The sequence below is a fragment of the Brachionichthys hirsutus genome, chromosome 9 (assembly GCF_040956055.1).
Source record: "Brachionichthys hirsutus isolate HB-005 chromosome 9, CSIRO-AGI_Bhir_v1, whole genome shotgun sequence".
NCBI classification, from domain to species: Eukaryota; Metazoa; Chordata; class Actinopteri; order Lophiiformes; family Brachionichthyidae; genus Brachionichthys; species Brachionichthys hirsutus.
This window is the reverse complement of record NC_090905.1, coordinates 1,168,986-1,190,696: the sequence shown is the minus strand read 5'-3', so window position 1 is coordinate 1,190,696 and position 21,711 is coordinate 1,168,986. Positions and strand designations below refer to the sequence as shown.

The 21,711-nt window shown below is 49.0% G+C and overlaps 1 protein-coding gene across 1 annotated transcript; it reads right to left on the bottom strand.

The window, feature by feature from the left end:
* Window positions 1-4,145: 4,145 nt before the first annotated feature.
* Window positions 4,146-21,000, bottom strand: lonp1 (lon peptidase 1, mitochondrial). Its single transcript, XM_068743207.1, has 19 exons — window positions 20,951-21,000; window positions 20,764-20,882; window positions 19,658-19,788; window positions 19,480-19,541; window positions 16,922-17,051; window positions 16,223-16,306; window positions 16,073-16,141; window positions 12,873-13,024; window positions 12,523-12,661; window positions 12,231-12,409; window positions 11,225-11,312; window positions 8,881-9,003; window positions 8,694-8,810; window positions 8,479-8,619; window positions 8,233-8,398; window positions 8,018-8,104; window positions 5,615-5,742; window positions 5,282-5,446; window positions 4,146-4,801 (listed from the first exon to the last, which is right to left on the bottom strand). The coding sequence occupies exons 1-19, from the start codon at window positions 20,998-21,000 to the stop codon at window positions 4,646-4,648; spliced, it is 2,286 nt and encodes a 761-aa protein (XP_068599308.1). The 3' UTR covers window positions 4,146-4,645.
* Between the last annotated feature and the right edge of the window lie 711 nt (window positions 21,001-21,711).

Genomic DNA, 21,711 nt, shown 5'->3' with positions numbered 1-21,711 from the left:
GGTGCATGGCTCCAGTAGTGATGGGGCACTAACCCCCCAAGCTGGGTCCATGGCTCCAGTAGTGATGGGGCACTAGGGGCAGTAACCCCCAAGCTGGGTGCATGGCTCCAGTAGTGATGGGGCAGTAGGGGCAGTAACCCCCAAGCTGGGTGCATGGCTCCAGTAGTGATTGGGGCACTAGGGGCAGTAACCCCCAAGCTGGGTGCATGGCTCCAGTAGTGATGGGGCACTAGGGGCAGTAACCACCCAAGCTGGGAGCATGGTTCCAGTAGTGATTGGGGCACTAGGGGCAGTAACCCCCAAGCTGGGTGCATGGCTCCAATAGTGATGGGGCACTAGGGGCAGTAACCCCCAAGCTGGGTGCATTGCTCCAGTAGTGATCAGGGCACTAGGGGCAGTAACCCCCCAAGCTGGGTGCATGGTTCCAGTAGTGATCAGGGCACTAGGGGCAGTAACCCCCCAAGCTGGGTGCATTGCTCCAGTAGTGATCAGGGCACTAGGGGCAGTAACCCCCCAAGCTGGGTGCATGGTTCCAGTAGTGATTGGGGCACTAGGGGCAGTAACCCCCCAAGCTGGGTGCATGTCTCCAGTAGTGATTGGGTCACTAGGGGCAGTAACCCCCCAAGCTGGGAGCATGACTCCAGTAGTGATTGGGGCACTAGGGGCAGTAACCCCCAAGCTGGGTGCATGGTTCCAGTAGTGATTGGGGCACTAGGGCCAGTAACCCCCAAGCTGGGTGCATGACTCCAGTAGTGATGGGGGCACTAGGGGCAGTAACCCCCAAGCTGGGTGCATGGTTCCAGTAGTGATTGGGGCACTAGGGGCAGTAACCCCCAAGCTGGGAGCATGGCTCCAGTAGTGATGGGGCACTAGGGGCAGTAACCCCCCAAGCTGGGAGCATGGTTCCAGTAGTGATTGGGGCACTAGGGGCAGTAACCCCCAAGCTGGGAGCATGGCTCAAGTAGTGATGGGGCACTCGGGGCAGTAACCCCCAAGCTGGGTGCATGGCTCCAATAGTGATGGGGCACTAGGGGCAGTAACCCCCAAGCTGGGAGCATGGTTCCAGTAGTGATTGGGGCACTAGGGGCAGTAACCCCCAAGCTGGGTGCATTGTTCCAGTCGTGATCAGGGCACTAGGGGCAGTAACCCCCAAGCTGGGTGCATGGCTCCAATAGTGATGGGGCACTAGGGGCAGTAACCCCCAAGCTGGGAGCATGGTTCCAGTAGTGATTGGGGCACTAGGGGCAGTAAACCCCAAGCTGGGTGCATTGCTCCAGTAGTGATCAGGGCACTAGGGGCAGTAACCCCCAAGCTGGGTGCATGGTTCCAGTAGTGATTGGGGCACTAGGGCCAGTAACCCCCAAGCTGGGTGCATGGCTCCAGTAGTGGTTGGGGCACTAGGGGCAGTAACCCCCAAGCTGGGAGCATGGCTCCAGTAGTGATGGGGCACTAACCCCCCAAGCTGGGTCCATGGCTCCAGTAGTGATGGGGCACTAGGGGCAGTAACCCCCAAGCTGGGTGCATGGCTCCATTAGTGATGGGGCACTAACCCCCCAAGCTGGGTCCATGGCTCCAGTAGTGATGGGGCACTAGGGGCAGTAACCCCCAAGCTGGGTGCATGGCTCCAGTAGTGATGGGGCAGTAGGGGCAGTAACCCCCAAGCTGGGTGCATGGCTCCAGTAGTGATTGGGGCACTAGGGGCAGTAACCCCCAAGCTGGGTGCATGGCTCCAGTAGTGATGGGGCACTAGGGGCAGTAACCCCCCAAGCTGGGAGCATGGTTCCAGTAGTGATTGGGGCACTAGGGGCAGTAACCCCCAAGCTGGGTGCATGGCTCCAATAGTGATGGGGCACTAGGGGCAGTAACCCCCAAGCTGGGTGCATTGCTCCAGTAGTGATCAGGGCACTAGGGGCAGTAACCCCCCAAGCTGGGTGCATGGTTCCAGTAGTGATCAGGGCACTAGGGGCAGTAACCCCCCAAGCTGGGTGCATTGCTCCAGTAGTGATCAGGGCACTAGGGGCAGTAACCCCCCAAGCTGGGTGCATGGTTCCAGTAGTGATTGGGGCACTAGGGGCAGTAACCCCCCAAGCTGGGAGCATGGTTCCAGTAGTGATTGGGTCACTAGGGGCAGTAACCCCCCAAGCTGGGAGCATGACTCCAGTAGTGATTGGGGCACTAGGGGCAGTAACCCCCAAGCTGGGTGCATGGTTCCAGTAGTGATTGGGGCACTAGGGCCAGTAACCCCCAAGCTGGGTGCATGACTCCAGTAGTGATGGGGGCACTAGGGGCAGTAACCCCCAAGCTGGGTGCATGACTCCAGTAGTGATGGGGGCACTAGGGGCAGTAACCCCCAAGCAGGGTGCATGGCACCAATACTGATTGGGTACAACGTCCAACATCGCTGTCCAGAAAAGGGCAGTTCTAGAGACAGCTAAGATCCTGCTAGAACGTGAAGTTCCCAGGCCTCTGGTCGAGGACCCAAGCTTGAAGGAGGCTCCATGCCGCCTGCAAAACAGCGATTTGATACGTAAATAGACACAGGAAACAAAGAATGAATGTAATTTCAATCCACTAAGGGGCCTGCGCAGGCTTTGTGCAGGCCAGCAGAGGGAAAGGCCATCATTTGATTCAACAAAACAATGACCTCATAGACAAATGCTGTTGCTGTGGTAACAGTGCGTGATGAGTGGAGCTGTCGGCCAGTCCGCCTCAACACACACGAGTTCAACCACACAGTAACACACGTCATCGGTGTGTGTGTGTGTGTGTGTGTGTGTGTGTGCGCGCTAGTCTGACCTCACTGTGGACAGAACCGAACGCAGAACATCATTCCTGCTGAAACGCACGAGGATGGATGCTTCAAGCAGGCTGAGGAAAGATGGAGGCTGCCGTCTTTACCTTCCGATTACTTGTATGATCCGAATTATTGTCTTTTTGTTTCCGTACTGAAGATGAAGCTTCGGGCAGCTGCAGACGTCTCTCCTCGGCGCGCCGAGCTCCGCGGGCCCGTCGCATCCTCTGACAGAAGAATGGGTCGGAACCTCCGGCAGCCTGATCAGCATCCAGCGAGCAGACGGCCAGGACCGCTGTTCCAGCAGCTCAGCATCCAGCAACCCCCTCCGGAGCAGCCCAGTAAAGCGCCCGCGTTCAGACAGACCACTTCCGGTGGACCCTTCAGAATAAAAGACCCGAGTTCACTGTCAGGTTCACGCTGCTGTCTCCGCACACGCATCTCTTTATCACGAAACCAGCCACGCAGTGTTGCACGATTTGTACCACTTTAAATACTTGGAAAGGTGAAATAAAATATTTTACCTTTATTTGGCAATAAACTGGAATCTAGACCAATGCTGACTTGCTAAGCTGCAAGCATTCACCCATTCATCTGGTAGACAGCGAGCTAACTAGTTAACTGACACTTTCATCTGGTAGACAGCGAGCTAACTAGTTAACTGACACTTTCATCTGGTAGACGGCGAGCTAACTAGTTAACTGACACTTTCATCTGGTAGACAGCGAGCTAACTAGTTAACTGACACTTTCATCTGGTAGACAGCGAGCTAACTAGTTAACTGACACTTTCATCTGGTAGACGGCGAGCTAACTAGGTAACTGACACTTTCATCTGGTAGACGGCGAGCTAACTAGGTAACTCGCTTTGCATTACGCCAGGAAGTCAACTCGCAAACATACAAGGCTGCTGGTCAAATGCCACCGAGCGCCACTAGATGGCACCAGAGGCGAAATGTTCACCATCACTCATAACGCGACGGCGGCTGAGCCGTAGCTTCACCACCACAGAGTATAAGTTTAAGTGAATGAATAAAGCGCAACATAAAACCAATGCATTATTTTTGAGCTACGAAATCCCACTGAAGTTAATTCATTCAACGCTTCTGTTTTGCACCGATCTATTCAAACTACTGTGTGGGATAAATTATATCACTTCCAATAACTCTTTACACAAGGACCCATTTACGCAGTTCATTATTCGAGACATGTAAACACGGTTAAGATGAGATGTTTGTCTGCAGAAAGTAATAATCAGCACTTCACCTTAGCTCAAAGATGAATCAACGGAAAATGCAATCGCAGTTTCACATTACGTTCATAATGGAGAACAGCCAAGGTAGTTGTGATCATTTCAATTTCATTTATTTCATCATAAGTGTCACATCTGGCAAATATAAAATAAGACCCGTCTGTTGAGGTCTGTGGCAGTGGTGTCGGGGCGCGACTCGCCCACAGGCGCCTCCCGGCCTGTCCTGCATGCCAACCCCCAAATCTTTCCCAGATTTATTACCTAATAAAGACAAAATAATAATGATAAAATAAATTCTGCTCATCAGACAACATATCTTGACTAGGCCAGTGTCCAACATCTTCTTCACTTTAATGTGCACGTCCACCTTTGACAGTTTCAGTTGTGTCTTCCGGCACGTCTTTTCAGCTGAAGCTGAATGATGTGTGGAGGATCACTGACAACAATCCATTGCTGCCATAATCCAGAGCAGGCGGCTCAGAGTCTAAACTGGGCACGGGGAGGAATCGTTTCAGCACCAGAAATGCAGCTCGGTTGTCTTCTGCCACAGAGAGAAGTCCTGGTCCATCTTCTCTGGGTTTTGGTGATTTAAATCAAAGGTGGTTACGACTGGTTCTGTGGGAATACGATGGGGTAGATTTGGCTATAGTGATCCACAAAGTGGACCTCCATGCCCTGGGTGATGTAGTCTGCGAGGTCAGAGAAGTCTTTCCTGTTCTCAGCTGGCAGGATGATGCAGGTCACACCAGCACGGCGGGCCTGGCAAGACAGACGCACACAAAAGTGAGCATATACACTTTTACTTTATTTTAAAATGGTTTCTCTCAAACGATTGCCCCGAGGACTGTCGCAGCCGATTAATCCAGCATGTTGGCTCACGACAATATCTGTATGTTTGTAAATCAATAAAATCCATTCATCCGCTTATCCGGAGTCATCTCAGCAGGCTGAGCAAGGAAACCCAGACTTCCCTCTCACCGGCCACTTCTTCCAGCTCCTCCGGGGGGATCCCGAGGCGTTCCCAATGAAATTGTATCAATACAATCACAAAGAGCAAAAACAAAGAATTTTGGTTTGCCAATTCCCCTAAATGGCCTGTTTTTGGGGGAGGGCTCAGATGAAAACTGCGACCGAGGTCGGGTCGGGCTTGCTCCCATCCCCCAACGTGTAGTGTGAGCGCAGCTCTAAAAAGATGCTAGGAAACACTCCTGGCTGGGAGTGGGTGTGTTTTGAACTTACAGCTATAGTTTTCTCTTTAATTCCACCCACTGGCAAAATTTTTCCAGTAAGCGACACTTCACCCGTCATGGCTGCATTCTGAAGAACGGGCTGGCTGGTTGCCAGGGACAACAGCGCCGTGACAATGGTGCAGCCGGCGCTGGGTCCATCCTTAGGAGTTGCTCCCTAGAAGCAAGTGATATTCGTAGAAAAACGGAAATTACACCCATTTTAACTTAAATCAATTTTGTAAAATGCTTCAAACATATTTTTGCATACGGAATCCAGAAATTAGTCACAGGATACAAAGATGAAGCTGAATAGTAAGTTGTTCACACTAGAGCATCATATTACCTCAGGGACATGTAGGTGCAGGTGGGAGTTGACCAGGAAGTGATTTTCTGGTTGCTGGGTCATCAGAAAGGCTCTGGCAAAAGTTGAAGCAATCTTTGCGCTCTCTTTCATAACGTCACCCAGTTGACCTGCAAAGGAGCACAAACATCTTCCAAGTGTTCTCTGATGAGCGAAGTGCTGAATACAAAGCCAATACGGAACTCTGCCTAAAAGTATGATGCACTCAACTGCAGCTACACCCCCCCCCCCAACAGAGCACTAAACTGCAGCTACACCCCCCCCAACAGAGCACTCAACTGCAGCTACACCCCCAACAGCGCACTAAACTGCAGCTACACCCCCAACAGAGCACTAAACTGCAGCTACACCCCCAACAGAGCACTAAACTGCAGCTACACCCCCCCCCCAACAGCGCTCTAAACTGCAGCTACACCCCCCAACAGCGCACTAAACTGCAGCTACACCCCCAACAGAGCACTAAACTGCAGCTACACCCCCAACAGAGCACTAAACTGCAGCTACACCCCCAACAGAGCACTAAACTGCAGCTACACCCCCCCATCAGAGCACTAAACTGCAGCTACACCCCCAACAGAGCACTAAACTGCAGCTACACCCCCAACAGAGCACTAAACTGCAGCTACACCCCCAAAGAGCACTAAACTGCAGCTACACCCACAACAGAGCACTAAACTGCAGCCACACACCCCCAACAGAGCACTAAACTGCAGCCACACACCCCCAACAGAGCACTAAACTGCAGCCACACCCCCAACAGAGCACTAAACTGCAGCTACACCCCCAACAGAGCACTAAACTGCAGCTACACCCCCAACAGAGCACTAAACTGCAGCTACACCCCCAACAGAGCACTAAACTGCAGCTACACCCCCCCATCAGAGCACTAAACTGCAGCTACACCCCCAACAGAGCACTAAACTGCAGCTACACCCCCAACAGAGCACTAAACTGCAGCTACACCCCCAAAGAGCACTAAACTGCAGCTACACCCACAACAGAGCACTAAACTGCAGCCACACACCCCCAACAGAGCACTAAACTGCAGCCACACACCCCCAACAGAGCACTAAACTGCAGCTACACCCCCAACAGAGCACTAAACTGCAGCTACACCCCCCAACAGAGCACTAAACTGCAGCTACACCCCCCCAACAGAGCACTAAACTGCAGCTACACCCCCAAAGAGCACTAAACTGCAGCTACACCCACAACAGAGCCCTAAACTGCAGCCACACACCCCCAACAGAGCACTAAACTGCAGCCACACACCCCCAACAGAGCACTAAACTGCAGCCACACCCCCAACAGAGCACTAAACCGCAGCCACCCCCCCCCCAACAGAGCACTCAACTGCAGCTACACCCCCAACAGAGCACTACACTGCAGCTACACCCCCCCAACAGAGCACTAAACTGCAGCTACACCCCACCCCCAACAGAGCACTCAACTGCAGCTACACCCCCAACAGAGCACTAAACTGCAGCTACACCCCCCCAACAGAGCACTAAACTGCAGCTACACCCCCAACAGAGCACTAAACTGCAGCTACACCCCCCCCAACAGAGCACTAAACTGCAGCTACACCCCCCCCAACAGAGCACTAAACTGCAGCTACACCCTCCCAACAGAGCACTAAACTGCAGCTACACCCCCCAACAGCGCTCTAAACTGCAGCTACACCCCCCAACAGCGCTCTAAACTGCAGCTACACCCCCCCAACAGAGCACTAAACTGCAGCTACACCCCCCAACAGAGCACTAAACTGCAGCTACACCCCCCCAACAGAGCACTAAACTGCAGCTACATCCCCCAACAGAGCACTAAACTGCAGTTACAACCCCAACAGAGCACTAAACTGCAGCTACATCCCCCAACAGCGCATTAAACTGCAGCTACACCCCCCAACAGTGCATTAAACTGCAGCTACACCTCCAACAGAGCACTAAACTGCAGTTACAACCCCAACAGAGCACTAAACTGCAGCTACAACCCCAAATGGGGGGCTAAACTGCAGCTATACCCCCAACATATCAGACCTCCTCCAAGCAGCTCATTACCCTCTTAACTGGATCTACACCGTCTGTAGGGGGTGTAGCTGTACAGGCTGGCTAGCTTGTTAGCGAGCTAGCCATCCAGCAGCAGCATGTTGTTGGGGTGACAGCAGCATCCTGGATTCCCCTCCATGCTGTCACCACACCAACACATTTAAAGCATCCAACACTGAAGAGGTTAACGTCACTGGCAGCTACTTCCTGTCTCACATGCCGGACCGCTTCTCACAAAGTTGCTGTTTTGCTGGGTGACTTGAGGGTCAACATAAAAATGATAGAGCTAAATATAAAGCAATGGATGCCGTCTCACACAGCTCTGTTCCTGACTGACCTGTGACCTCCAACGACCCCTCTCCTTTTGAATCAGCGTCTCCGAAAGGACGGCGCAGGGATGTCTCAATGAACAGCGTCGAGCCTCCTACGGGGGGTAATGGAATACTGATGAGCATTGATAGGCATAAAGATAGAGAGTGTAAGCTAATCTGGGATGGCGGGGATGAAAGGTGAGCTGTATACACCCCTGGTGGGTGTGTTTGTCTGTCTCACCCATGGCAGTCCATGCCAGACCCATAACCACTCCAGGTGGGGTGACGTCGTACATGCGATCCACCGTGAAGACAGGTTTACCCACGTACTCGTGCAGGTTGTCGGGCGTTACAGTCACCGTGGCGTGTTCTCCGCTCACAATGCTGAAGGCCACCTTACGGAACACCTGCCAGACGAGACAGGAAGACAGCTCAGTGCCACTCTGCACGTTCCCAGCAGGTTGCCTCCCTGGCGCCAGCTTTTGACCTTTTCTACTTGCTTCTGCAGGTTCCTGACACCAGACTCTCTGCAGTACTGTCTGATGAGCAAACCCAGAGCGTCGGAGGAAATGGCTGCCTTCTCCTCCGTGAGACCACACAAAGAGCGGAGCTGAGGGACCAGGTATCGCTGCACAGACGGAGATCAATATCCACCATCAGCTTAATGAATGCAGGACACATGGCTGCAGAGGGAGGAGCTACCTCAGCGATAGCCAGCTTCTCCTGGGCTACGTATCCGGACACGTTGATCATTTCCATCCGGTCTCTGAGAGGCTCTGGGATTGTGTCCGTCACGTTGGCCGTGCAAATAAAGAGCACCTTTGGTGAAAGAGTGGGGGGGTTATCTTCACAATGACTGTGTAAAGTTACAAAAGAAACAAATTCTTACCTTTGACAGATCGACAGGAACATCAAGGTAGTGGTCGAGGAAGTTCGCATTCTGTTCAGGATCCAGGAGCTCCAGCAGCGCAGAGGACGGGTCGCCCTGGTAACCACGCCCAATCTTATCCACCTGTTTGTCAGACGAGAGAGACGCGGTGAAATCTGGAGTTTTGTGGGGCCAAGTGCTCCTCGGGGCGGTGATGGTGGTTCTGCTGTCAGGCGGGTCCAGCTGGAACCAGGAGCTTCTGTGTGGCGTTCTCTCATTTCTCCCGTGTCTCCGCCCTGCTTTCCATTGTCCAGGGAAGACAGCAGCATTCTGGTCCTCACTGACTGGAGTTGTGTTCCGAAGAGCCCGTCGCTGAGCAATTTCATTGTTAAATGAAACCCCGTTAATGTACAGACGTTTTGTGTGGTGGTGAGTAGATGGTGATATTATGGTGAGTAGACGGTGATATTATGGTGAGTAGACGGTGATATTATGGTCTGTAGACGGTGATATTATGGTGAGTAGACGGTGATATTATGGTGAGTAGATGGTGATATTATGGTGAGTAGACGGTGATATTATGGTGACTAGATGGTGATATTATGGTCTGTAGATGGTGATACTATGGTCTGTAGATGGTGATATTATGGTGAGTAGACGGTGACCTTATGGTCTGTAGACGGTGATATTATGGTGAGTAGATGGTGATATTATGGTGAGTAGACGGTGATATTATGGTCTGTAGATGGTGATATTATGGTGACTAGATGGTGATATGGTGATATTATGGTGACTAGATGGTGATATTATGGTGACTAGATGGTGATATGGTGAGTAGACGATGATATTATGGTGACTAGACGGTGATATTATGGTGACTAGATGGTGATATTATGGTGACTAGATGGTGATATTATGGTCTGTAGATGGTGATATTATGGTCTGTAGACGGTAATATTATGGTCTGTAGATGGTGATATTATGGTCTGCAGACGGTGATATTATGGTGAGTAGACGGTGATATTATGGTCTGTAGATGGTGATATTATGGTCTCTAGACGGTGATATTATGGTCTGTAGACGGTGATATTATGGTGTGTAGACGGTGATATTATGGTGAGTAGACGGTGATATTATGGTCTGTAGATGGTGATATTATGGTGCGTAGACGGTGATATTATGGTCTGTAGACGGTGATATTATGGTCTGTAGACGGACGGTGATATTATGGTCTGTAGACGGTGATATTATGGTGTGTAGACGGTGATATTATGGTGAGTAGACGGTGATATTATGGCGAGTAGACGGTGATATTATGGTGAGTAGACGGCGATATTATGGTGAGTAGACGGCGATATCATGGTCTGTAGACGGTGATATTATGGTCTGTAGACGGTGATATTATGGTCTGTAGACGGTGATATTATGGTGAGTAGACGGTGATATTATGGTGAGTAGACGGTGATATTATGGTCTATAGATGGTGATATTATGGTCTGTAGATGGTGATATTATGGTCTGTAGACAGTGATATTATGGTGAGTAGACGGTGATATTATGGTGAGTAGACGGTGATATTATGGTGAGTAGACGGTGATATTATGGTGAGTAGACGGTGATATTATGGTCTATAGATGGTGATATTATGGTCTGTAGATGGTGATATTATGGTCTGTAGATGGTGATATTATGGTGAGTAGACGGTGATATTATGGTCAGTAGATGGTGATATTATGGTGAGTAGATGGTGATATTATGGCGAGTAGATGGTGATATTATGATGAGTAGAGGGTGATATTATGGTCTGTAGATGGTGATATTATGGCGAGTAGATGGTGATATTATGGCGAGTAGATGGTGATATTATGGTGAGTAGATGGTGATAGTATGGTGAGTAGATGGTGATATTATGGTCTGGACAGGAAGGGATGACGTCCCTTTCATGCTCGTCATGATACCTTCACCCGATACCAGAGAACCTCTTGGTCCAACTCGGTGTGATTTAGCGTGATACAACTTTCCCAGTCCTTTGTTGCTCTGGTCGATATTTTTATACATGTTGCTGCATAACATTTAGAAAAAGCATATTCTCACAAGAATCTACAAAGTTGATAAGGTTCAATTGAAGACATTGGTTTTATAGTTTTCACCTGAATATATATCAAAAAGGATTGATTCTACCACATTTTATTAAAATCAAACACAGCTGCCAACCTTTTCAGGGTAGTACTTTGTGCCTTAATTCCTAATCCAGTGATGCTATGAAAAATTAATTAATACTAATATCAAAGATTCAGCAAAGTTTTCATATTGCTATTCATACAATGACACTTGTCTCCATAGTAACAGGACATGAAGTACTGACCTCATCTATTAGGACCAAGGAGTTCTCCGTTTTAGTCTTCTTCAAACATTGGATAATCTTCCCTGGCATTGCTCCAACATACGTCCTCCTGGACCCAAAAAAACAAAAGCACAGTTTTAACAGTCCATCTTTCTGAATTCTTTTTCCATTTTTGGGCTTTGGATAAGTGAGCAGCACAAAGACTGAGGCGTACAGGGAGAGAGGACATGGCAAAAAGCCTTTGAAATATTGTCCTTGTCCTTTGTCTCCGTTTCATTGGAAAGTGAAACGGAAATAACATTAATTCATTAATTCATGGCAGAAGAAACAAAATCGATCAGCTTCTAGAATTGGAGAATGTGATCATGAAACTCATGTTATAGAAAAGCGAAAGATGAGTCGATACGTTTTGGGCCAACGTAAGACTTTACCAGAGAGTTAGAGAAAGTTTCCAGAATACGGCGGAACCACGGTTCTCAAACGACTCGGTTCCTGAACAACTCAGATTTCAAACAAACAAAGGGAGTTTAAAACGCCTCAAAAGTCGAATGGCATGGTGGTGCTGTAGGTAGCACTGCTGCCTGACAGCAAGAAGATCCTGTGTTCAGGTACACCTGAGGACTTAGGACTTTGCTGTGTGCGGTTTGCATGTTTGCCACGCATCTCTTGGGTTCTGTCTGGGTTCTCCAGCTTCTTCTCTCCCAAACATGCAGAAGAGGTGAACCAACGGCTCAAAGTTCAGGATGTGAATGTGAGTTTGAATGACTGTGCTACTATGCATTTCCCTGGTGACTTGTCCAGGCTGGACTCCACCTCTCGCCCAATGGCAGCAGGAATGTACACCTACCCCAACGTCCCTGCCCTACAAAGAAATACATGGCTACAGGAAATGAAAGTAGATATATGAAAGTATGCAGAAGGTGGGAGTGATGCAATAATGATGAAAGGAAAAAACCAAGTCAAGAACAATGGCAGCGTGAATGTTGAGAAGGTCATTCATTAGTAATGGCAGTGTAGGTTTTCAGACCTGTGCCCCTTTATCTCAGCCACATCTGTCATGCCTCCCATGCTGAATCTGAAGTACTGTCTGTTCAGGGCTCTGGCTATGGAACGGGCAATGGAGGTCTTTCCTACCCCAGGAGGGCCATAGAAACACAGAATCTTCCCTTGGGTCGATGCCCGGAGCTGACTCACAGCGATGAATTCCTGTTCAGAGCAGAGAGGGAGCATCATCTGCGTTAACGAGACACCCTGCAGTTCTTCCACATGAATTAATGCTTCTGAACATTCATCTTCCAAATGTGATTGCATTTACTTACAAGTATACGTTTCTTAACGTCATCCATTCCATAATGGTCTTCTTCCAGAACCTCTCTGGCTCTCTCCAGTGACAAATTCTCTTCACTGTTGATGCCCCAGGGCATACTGGTCAGCCAGTCCAAGTAATTCCGGGTTACACTGGGAGACAGTCGTTCTTATGTTTAATCGTTGTTTAAAGAAGAACAACGGTTAGAAGTCTCATGAAGAGTATGATCTCTCTGTGGAACCTGTTCCATCAGATTTGAACATCTTGCACATTTTGAAATAACTTGAATATAGTACCATAAAATATAAATAGACGTCTAAATACTATGAAATACACAAAGTAATAACGCTACACAAGCCCAACTTGAATTCTGAGGAATGGTTGTCCAGCAGTCCAAGTTTGCTGAGCTCTTCATTGATGACGTCCATTATGTGCTGAGGGACAGTCCTCTCCTTGAGTCTCTCTCTGAACTTCTCCTCGATAGCGTCTTTGTCTTCTTTTTCCAGACCCAGTTCCTAAAAATCAACACAAGCGATTTTAATAGGTCCATTTGCTGGAAGTAAATGCTGGCAACCAGTCTGCGTTCCCAGTGCTGGCAACCAGTCTACGTTCCCAGTGCTGGCAACCAGTCTACGTTCCCAGTGCTGGCAACCAGTCTGCGTTCAAATGCTGGCAACCAGTCTACGTTCCCAGTGCTGGCAACCAGTCTGCGTTCAAATGCTGGCAACCAGTCTACGTTCCCAGTGCTGGCAACCAGTCTGCGTTCCCAGTGCTGGCAACCAGTCTGCGTTCCCAGTGCTGGCAACCAGTCTGCGTTCAAATGCTGGCAACCAGTCTACGTTCCCAGTGCTGGCAACCAGTCTACGTTCCCAGTGCTGGCAACCAGTCTACGTTCCCAGTGCTGGCAACCAGTCTGCGTTCAAATGCTGGCAACCAGTCTACGTTCCCAGTGCTGGCAACCAGTCTACGTTCCCAGTGCTGGCAACCAGTCTACGTTCCCAGTGCTGGCAACCAGTCTGCGTTCCCAGTGCTGACAACCAGTCTGCGTTCCCAGTGCTGGCAACCAGTCTGCGTTCCCAGTGCTGGCAACCAGTCTACGTTCCCAGTGCTGGCAACCAGTCTACGTTCCCAGTGCTGGCAACCAGTCTGCGTTCCCAGTGCTGGCAACCAGTCTACGTTCCCAGTGCTGGCAACCAGTCTGCGTTCAAATGCTGGCAACCAGTCTACGTTCCCAGTGCTGGCAACCAGTCTGCGTTCAAATGCTGGCAACCAGTCTACGTTCCCAGTGCTGGCAACCAGTCTGCGTTCAAGTGCTGGCAACCAGTCTACGTTCCCAGTGCTGGCAACCAGTCTACGTTCCCAGTGCTGGCAACCAGTCTACGTTCCCAGTGCTGGCAACCAGTCTGCGTTCCCAGTGCTGGCAACCAGTCTGCGTTCAAATGCTGGCAACCAGTCTACGTTCCCAGTGCTGGCAACCAGTCTACGTTCCCAGTGCTGGCAACCAGTCTGCGTTCCCAGTGCTGGCAACCAGTCTGCGTTCAAATGCTGGCAACCAGTCTACGTTCCCAGTGCTGGCAACCAGTCTACGTTCCCAGTGCTGGCAACCAGTCTGCGTTCAAATGCTGGCAACCAGTCTACGTTCCCAGTGCTGGCAACCAGTCTGCGTTCAAATGCTGGCAACCAGTCTACGTTCCCAGTGCTGGCAACCAGTCTGCGTTCAAATGCTGGCAACCAGTCTACGTTCCCAGTGCTGGCAACCAGTCTACGTTCCCAGTGCTGGCAACCAGTCTGCGTTCCCAGTGCTGGCAACCAGTCTACGTTCCCAGTGCTGGCAACCAGTCTGCGTTCCCAGTGCTGGCAACCAGTCTGCGTTCCCAGTGCTGGCAACCAGTCTGCGTTCCCAGTGCTGGTAACCAGTCTGCGTTCCCAGTGCTGGCAACCAGTCTACGTTCCCAGTGCTGGCAACCAGTCTGCGTTCCCAGTGCTGGCAACCAGTCTGCGTTCCCAGTGCTGGCAACCAGTCTGCGTTCCCAGTGCTGGCAACCAGTCTACGTTCCCAGTGCTGGCAACCAGTCTGCGTTCAAATGCTGGCAACCAGTCTACGTTCCCAGTGCTGGCAACCAGTCTACGTTCCCAGTGCTGGCAACCAGTCTACGTTCCCAGTGCTGGCAACCAGTCTGCGTTCTGGGCTCAGATTGAACTCAAAGCGAGACAAATCACAAAACGGACAATCCCACTGGAAAAAAAGGTAAACGGAATCACAGGCTGGAAGACATGCTGCAGCATGAACATCCCTCCCTTCCTGGTTTTGTCCTGGTTTCACCTTCATCGCATCTGTTCACACGTTCACTTGCAGCAACACAGGTGAAACGTATCGATCATCACTTCTTGCACGACTTGCTTTATTGTGTACACACACACACACACACACACCGCTTCCCAGACCTGGCCAGGTAGATCCCCAAACCGGCTCGCTTGTCTGACTAGAGCCCAGGAAGTCCTCTTCATTTAAGAATCGGTGCATTTCCTCACATTCATAAATAGCAAGGCACCATTTAGTCACCCAAAACATACCGGTGAATGAATAATTACCCTATTTGATGTCGAATACAAGTACCTCGGAGTCCTTATAGATTCACAACTTAATTTCAAAAAACAGGTTAAAAAGGTCTGTAATAGAGTTAAACTCTGCCTCTCAAATGTTAGATTCACTAGAGATTACATGTGTAGAGGGGCGTCGCTGACGTATATGCACTCAATGATTCTTTCACATATCACTTCCTGCTCAACAACCTGGTCGCAGGCCAGTCCCACTACTCTAATACCTCTACAGTCTGTACAAACACACACTTAAAATACTGGACAAGAAACCAGCACATTTTCATCACTGCCCGATATTACATAAATACAAACTGTTAAACTGGGAAAATGTGATTAAATATATAAATTCATGTCTGTTGTTTAAAATTATTAATGGTTTAACATCTCCTCCGCTCGGACAGTTTGTGGATGTAAGAACTGCCACACATCGAGTCTCTAGAGGTGCTGCAAGAGGGGACTGTGTTGTCCCACTAAGGAAAAGCACATTTGGTCAGTCTGCCTTTTCCTTTAAAGCTGCACATGAGTGGAATTCCATCCCAGAAATCCAGAGACCTGTAATGCGTTTAAATTTAAACTTAAGGAATGGCTCATTAGCACACAGTTGTGTCACCACTGAGAGAAGCTCTGTTTATTTTGTTGTTGTTTACTGTCACCTGTTGCTGCTTTTTGGCTGCTCAATGTTTTAAAATGTCCTCTGTGTATAATGTGTTTTATGATTTTAGTTACTTTATACATTTTAAGTCAATAGACATCATTTGCATATATTTGCATCTTATTTATTGACGAGACTGTTCAAAGATTTAAACTGAACATACCTCGAATGAACTGGCACCACAAAGATTTCTGACTTTATTTGGAAGACAGACCAGTGTCAAACAGGAAGAATATCGCCGGCATCCGCTGCGTGGCACCAGAGCACAGAGGAGCGTCATGGCAACGCGTCAGAGCGCACGGGGTTCTACCTTCTTAATGATCTTGAGCTGCTCCTGCAGCAGGAACTTCCTGTGAGTCTGTTTGATCTTCTCCTCCACCTGTTGGGACAGCAAGGACAGCTGGATGAGGATGGTGAGGAGAGCGTGTGGCCATGTCACCAGTGCTGGGTGACCTCTGACCTCTCTGCCCAGCCGCTGCTGGAGTTTACTCAGTTCATACTCCTTCTTCAGCAGAGACAGAGCCTTGTAGAGACGCTTTGGGATCTGCAGAGAAGTACACAAGCAGGATCCTGTTCAGTTCCTATCATGTGACTCGTGTTCTCCCTGGATGAACTCTGAAGGATGAGCCTCGTCCAACGTGTTTAAACCCCTTTTAGGCGTTGCCATCGGTTACCATTGAGACATCGATTGATGTTGATGGGAACGTTGTGGCTGGGTTTGCGGGTTTGTCTGAAATCAGGTTTTATTGTGTGATGTTGGCAGCGTCAGTAAAAGTAAAGTAACCTTTAATAATAATAATAATAATACATTCTATTTATATAACGCTTTTCTAGACACTCAAAGTCGCTAATGTCAGTCACAGACGAGCTCCCACTGCTGAATGAAGATTTAAAATCACAGCACTGGGGACAGAAAGAGATGACAATAACTTTTTAGAATCATTTACTTCCTTGTACAACAAGCACTGTCCCATTAGAGTATCCAAGAAACCCCGAAAAATATCTAAAAGGCCTCCAAAACGCTTCCAAGAAGAAAAAGAATCTTTATCAATCATTTCTTCAAATCCAATATAAAAAAGAACATTATCCAATTTCACATTTCCAGCTGGCCTGTCCCCAAGCCTCGAAGCGTCCCACACAGACCCTTCAGCTGGCTCACATTGATCTCCTCGAGGACGTCCTGCAGCTCCTGGGACTCGGCTCCAGTCAGGGCGGCCCCCATGTCGCTGAGGTAGATGGGGTTGTCCACCACTCGCTGGCCAGCCTGCATCATCTGGAGGACCGACTCCCTGAGACAGAAGGACACACACTTACACCGCTTCCAGAGATCAAAGGATAGAAGACAGAGACCGTCTGAAGGAATCTCATCGATCCAGAACCTGAATGATAATCATTCTCAGCCCACTCCTCACAGACCGGCTCCGGTTCAGCCACACGGGGGGGGGGGGGGGGGGGGCCTGAAGCAGAACCTTGTCCTGCTGCAGGTCCCAGCTGTTCCCGAGCTTCCGTTCACACACAGAGGACAGGGTTGAATTCTTCTTTGTCTCATTAAGGTTCCCTCAGCGGAACGCTGTGATTGGTTAAGCCAGATGTGACAGAGCTCGGCCTTTGGCTCTGCGGGCCATTGAGGTGTGTCGTGTTTAAATTCAGACGAGCCTCATCGTTCTCCTCGCCACCCGTCCGTGATGTCCTCTCAGCCCGGTGTCTCCAGTGAATTAGTGGAGCCATGAATTCTGGGCTCTTCAGTTTTCTTTGGGTCCTCCTGAATGAGTCTTTGCTGGTCCACTGGTGACGCCGGTCTGTGGAGCTGATTGGACCCTTCAGGCTGGATCTCACCCACATCCTCTCTGTAGATGTTGCAACAGCGTTCATATAAAGCTAATATGGACATCAACATCGTGTTATTGGCTCGATGTCGACTAGGGAACGCACGCTGCTCCAGACAGCGCGAGAGGATCTGCCACTGGACACACAGCCAAGGGCAACGACTCAAATGCGTCGGTTCCGGGAGGTTTCGATGCTAAACCCTCCGGTTCTCTCCTGACCCCACTCTGGATCAGACCCAGAAGACATTTTTCATGATGTCTGATCTCCTCCTCAGAATCCGTGTCTTTTAGAAACGAGTGGCGCTCTGCTTTGGCCCGCCTTCGTATCGTCCTCCCGCTGAGAGCGTGTGCTCGCTCTGACCAATAGCGAAGCCGCACCCTGGGACCCATTTAATTAAGGTTGCGCCGGATTGGTCAAAGTGCGTATGAAAATAAATGTGTGATTTATACAGAAATAACTTTCAATTATCAAGCATAATTTCGATATGGACATCGCCATTAAAGTGATAACGATATTTTCTCGAGACTTCGTGCAGCACTAAGTTGAACCAAAACAATTTGCAGCCAAGAATACCGAGTCAAAGGAGAACCCCCCCCCCCCCCCCCCCCCCGCCCCCACCATAATCTCTACATACGGTCACCTGTAAAAGGCCATCTCGAGTCACGGGTCACGGCGGTCATGAGACCTGATCTAACGGGTGGACAACCTCAAATGTATGTAGTAATCTCCAGCAAAGAAGAGATTACCTATTTGGGCTGTGTTCTTGACAAATACCTGTCTGGCGATAGTATGACAACTAAGGTGATCAAAAAAGTCAATCAGAGAACAAGAATTTTGAGCCAAATGTCTGCTTTTGTCAACAAAAGTGCTCTCCGGACGCTTGCTGGAGCCCTCGTTCAGCCCCTCTTTGACTATGCTAGCACCTCCTGGTATTCAAACATCAAAGCGTCCCTGAAAACCAGGCTTCAGACTTCCCAAAACAAACTGATTCAGCTACTCCTCAATCTGGGGCCCATGACCCACCTTCTTCCTGGACATTTTGCTAGCCTAAAATGGCTCAGGGTAGAAGACAGGGTTAAACAACTCAAAATGGGATTGGCATTTAAAATAGTCAATGCAGCTCTGCCCTCAGTCCCCTCAATCCCTGCATACCTGACGGAACACCTCCACAGATTTAGTGACACCCACAGCCACAACACTAGAGGGAGCTCAAACAACAACCTGATTACCCCCTCCTATAGGACCAACATGGGTAAATCATATTTCCACAATACTGCCCCCCAAGGGTGGAACTGTTTGACTCCTGCCCTCAAAACATGCACCTCTTTGGCCTCCTTCAAAAAGGCCCTAAAAATTCACCTTTCAGGGGGACAGAAATGGAGCTAGTCATCACGACTCTCTCCGGATCAAACCCCCCCCCCCACCCCCTTTTTGTCCACCTACGTTGCACATATTAATTGCCATAGTAATTTATGTAAGTTATTTATTGTCATTTATTGTCATTTTGCATCAGTGGTGTAATTTATTTTAGATTAATTGTTAGTTTGCACTGGCGGTGTAAAATCATTTTATTTTTGTCTTTCTAATGTTACGTTGCATCAATTGATTAATTTAATATTGGTTTTATTTTTATTTGTATTGTTAAATTTGTATTGTTAATCGTGGATGATTTATGTACGAAGGACTTTCAACGGAAACAAGACCGCAAGGGCTTTTTTGAAATGCTCCTCTTAGACAGGATGTTTGACTTTATTTGTACTGTAATACATGCTACTGTGTGACTGTACTTGTACTCTAACATTCTATCTAATAAATATATTCATCATCAAACTGCCGAGGACACACAAGGCGACAGGACAGTGACCCCCCCCGGGACGTTTCACAACTGACCTGTAGAGTGGGTTGAGTGCAATGATGTCCCTGATGGTCTTCACTATCTCTGCTGTCAACGCCTGCACACGTCACACACATGTTTGTGTTTACACTCCAGAGCCTCCTCTTTGGTAACGCCCCCTGAGCGTCCTCCACCGTGGGGCGTACGCAGAGCAGACCCTCCCCCCACCCCTACCTTGACCTCCTCGGTGACGGCGAACTGCTCGTGTTGGACGTTTTCTACTTCCACCATCAGGATGTTGGAACCAGGCAGAGGCTGAAGCTCCAGACCGAGATCTGCTTCTGAAATCTGACAGAGCAAATCTGCTGCATCAGTGTGGAAACACACACACACACGCTGGCAGTCGAACATACTGGCACTGAAGGAGTTAATGATTTGTATACAGTAGTCCCTCGATATAATGCGGTTCATCTTCCGCGACTTCGCGGCGTTATAATGCAATTTCAGATTATTTTTTTTGCGCTTGAACGCGCCTTGAAACGGTGCAAGACGAAGGGGCGCGGTCGGAGGAACTGTGAAATACACGCGAGTCGCTATTAATCATTTCTCATGTGTTCAACCTCGTAGGTTGATCATTAAAATTAAATTCGTTATTTCTAAAAGCTATCATGTTTACTTGTTAAGCGTTTGTTTTATAGCGCTCTTCTTCTCGGTGTAAAAGGAGGCTTTTATTTTGTATTTTGGGTTTTGTTTCTTCCTGTTTATACATGTAGCCGCTGCCGTTCCGCTGTGCTAAGCTATCCAATAAAGCAGCATGAGAGGCTAAAGACAGCACGAGTAGAATATTTGTTCTTCTGCACTCCAAGCTGCTCTTTCCTCGACCTGCACGCCTTAACATTATTAACAGGAAAACGTTTACTGTACGTACTATATATTTATATTTCTCAAACAAATATTTAGTTCTGAAAAGGTTTTGATCTTTGGTTTCATTCTATAATACTGAAACAATCTATTTAGATTAATGCCTGACTGTTAAACGTGTATAAAGTGTGTGGTGAGGGGTTTTACAGCCTTAAAACATTTATGTACATGTATAATAATAAAATAAAATAAAGATCACTACATTGCGGATTTCACTTACTGCGGGTTGTTTTTAGAACGTAACCCCTGCGGAAAATGAGCTACGTGACATTAGCACAATGTTGAATTGTAGCTTAACAGGAATCTTGATTGCATTATTATCATGGTGGCGTTCTGATCAGGACCGACCTTGTCCTCCAGCTGCTCGGCCCGGGACCCTTGGTCCTCCCGCTGCTCGGCCCGGGACCCTTGGTCCTGGCGGATCGGTCTGGCTTTGCGTCTCAGGGTGGATCTCGGTCGGGATTCTGCCTCCGGCTCAGACACGGGGAACGTTGCCGATTCTTCCGGGTCCACCTCCAGCTGCCTGGTGATCTGGATCCTGACAGACCACAGAAGACATTGAAGTTCTGTCCTCAATTTGCTGTGGAGGGAAACTCTGATGCTAACCTGCGATGTCCCATGACGATCATCCTCAGCCTGTCTCCCAGGTCCTGCATCTCATGGATCTGCACAAAGGTCCCTGTCGAGTAGACGTCTTCCAGAGAGTCCACAACGTCCTGGTCGTTGCTGTGCAGACGGACAGAAAGGCTGATCACTCCAAACGTCTATGCATCCATCTTTGTGTCCACAACCCTCTGGTCTACAGACACTATCTGCTCGGCAGCTGACTGCGGGCGAGAGGCGGGGCACACCCGGACATGTCGCCAGTTCATCTCGGGGACACACGAAAGACAAATAGTGACACCGACGCACAACTTGAGGTGATCGATTCACCTCAGATGCACGTTTATGGAAACACAAAACACGGGAAGGACATACAAACGGTACAGATGGGATTCGAACCTGCTACCTGCTTGCTGTGAGGCGACAGCGCTACCCGCTACACCACCATTTGAAAGGTTTGCTATTAACTCATTCAATGCCAGCAGTTTTCGCTCATTTGCCCCTATTTTTCAAAACCCAGAGAACATTATGCACTATGACTATGCAGACACCGAACCCACCGAATGAAAGATTCAAGTCTCGTCTTTTACCAGAAAGAAAAGGTGCGTCCCTACCGTTTGTCCTTCTGGAGTTATTGACCATTGAAGAGAGGCAGAATTCTATTTCAAGCCTAATTGACGTCATTCATTTGGCAGTGAAAGAGTTAATAGAAACTGTGTATAAAACCTCAGTCTTTAAGCAAATCAATAGTTTCATGCGGCTAT

Coding starts and splice junctions, on each gene's coding strand:
- lonp1 (XM_068743207.1), bottom strand. CDS start 21,000: ATGCAGGACCTGGGAGACAGGCTGAGGATGATCGTCATGGGACATCGC. Junction 8,811..8,880: donor TTCCTGTCGATCTGTCAAAG/GTAAGAATTTGT, acceptor CTTTCACCAAAG/GTGCTCTTTATTTGCACGGC. Junction 8,620..8,693: donor AGAAGCTGGCTATCGCTGAG/GTAGCTCCTCCC, acceptor CCGTCTGTGCAG/CGATACCTGGTCCCTCAGCT.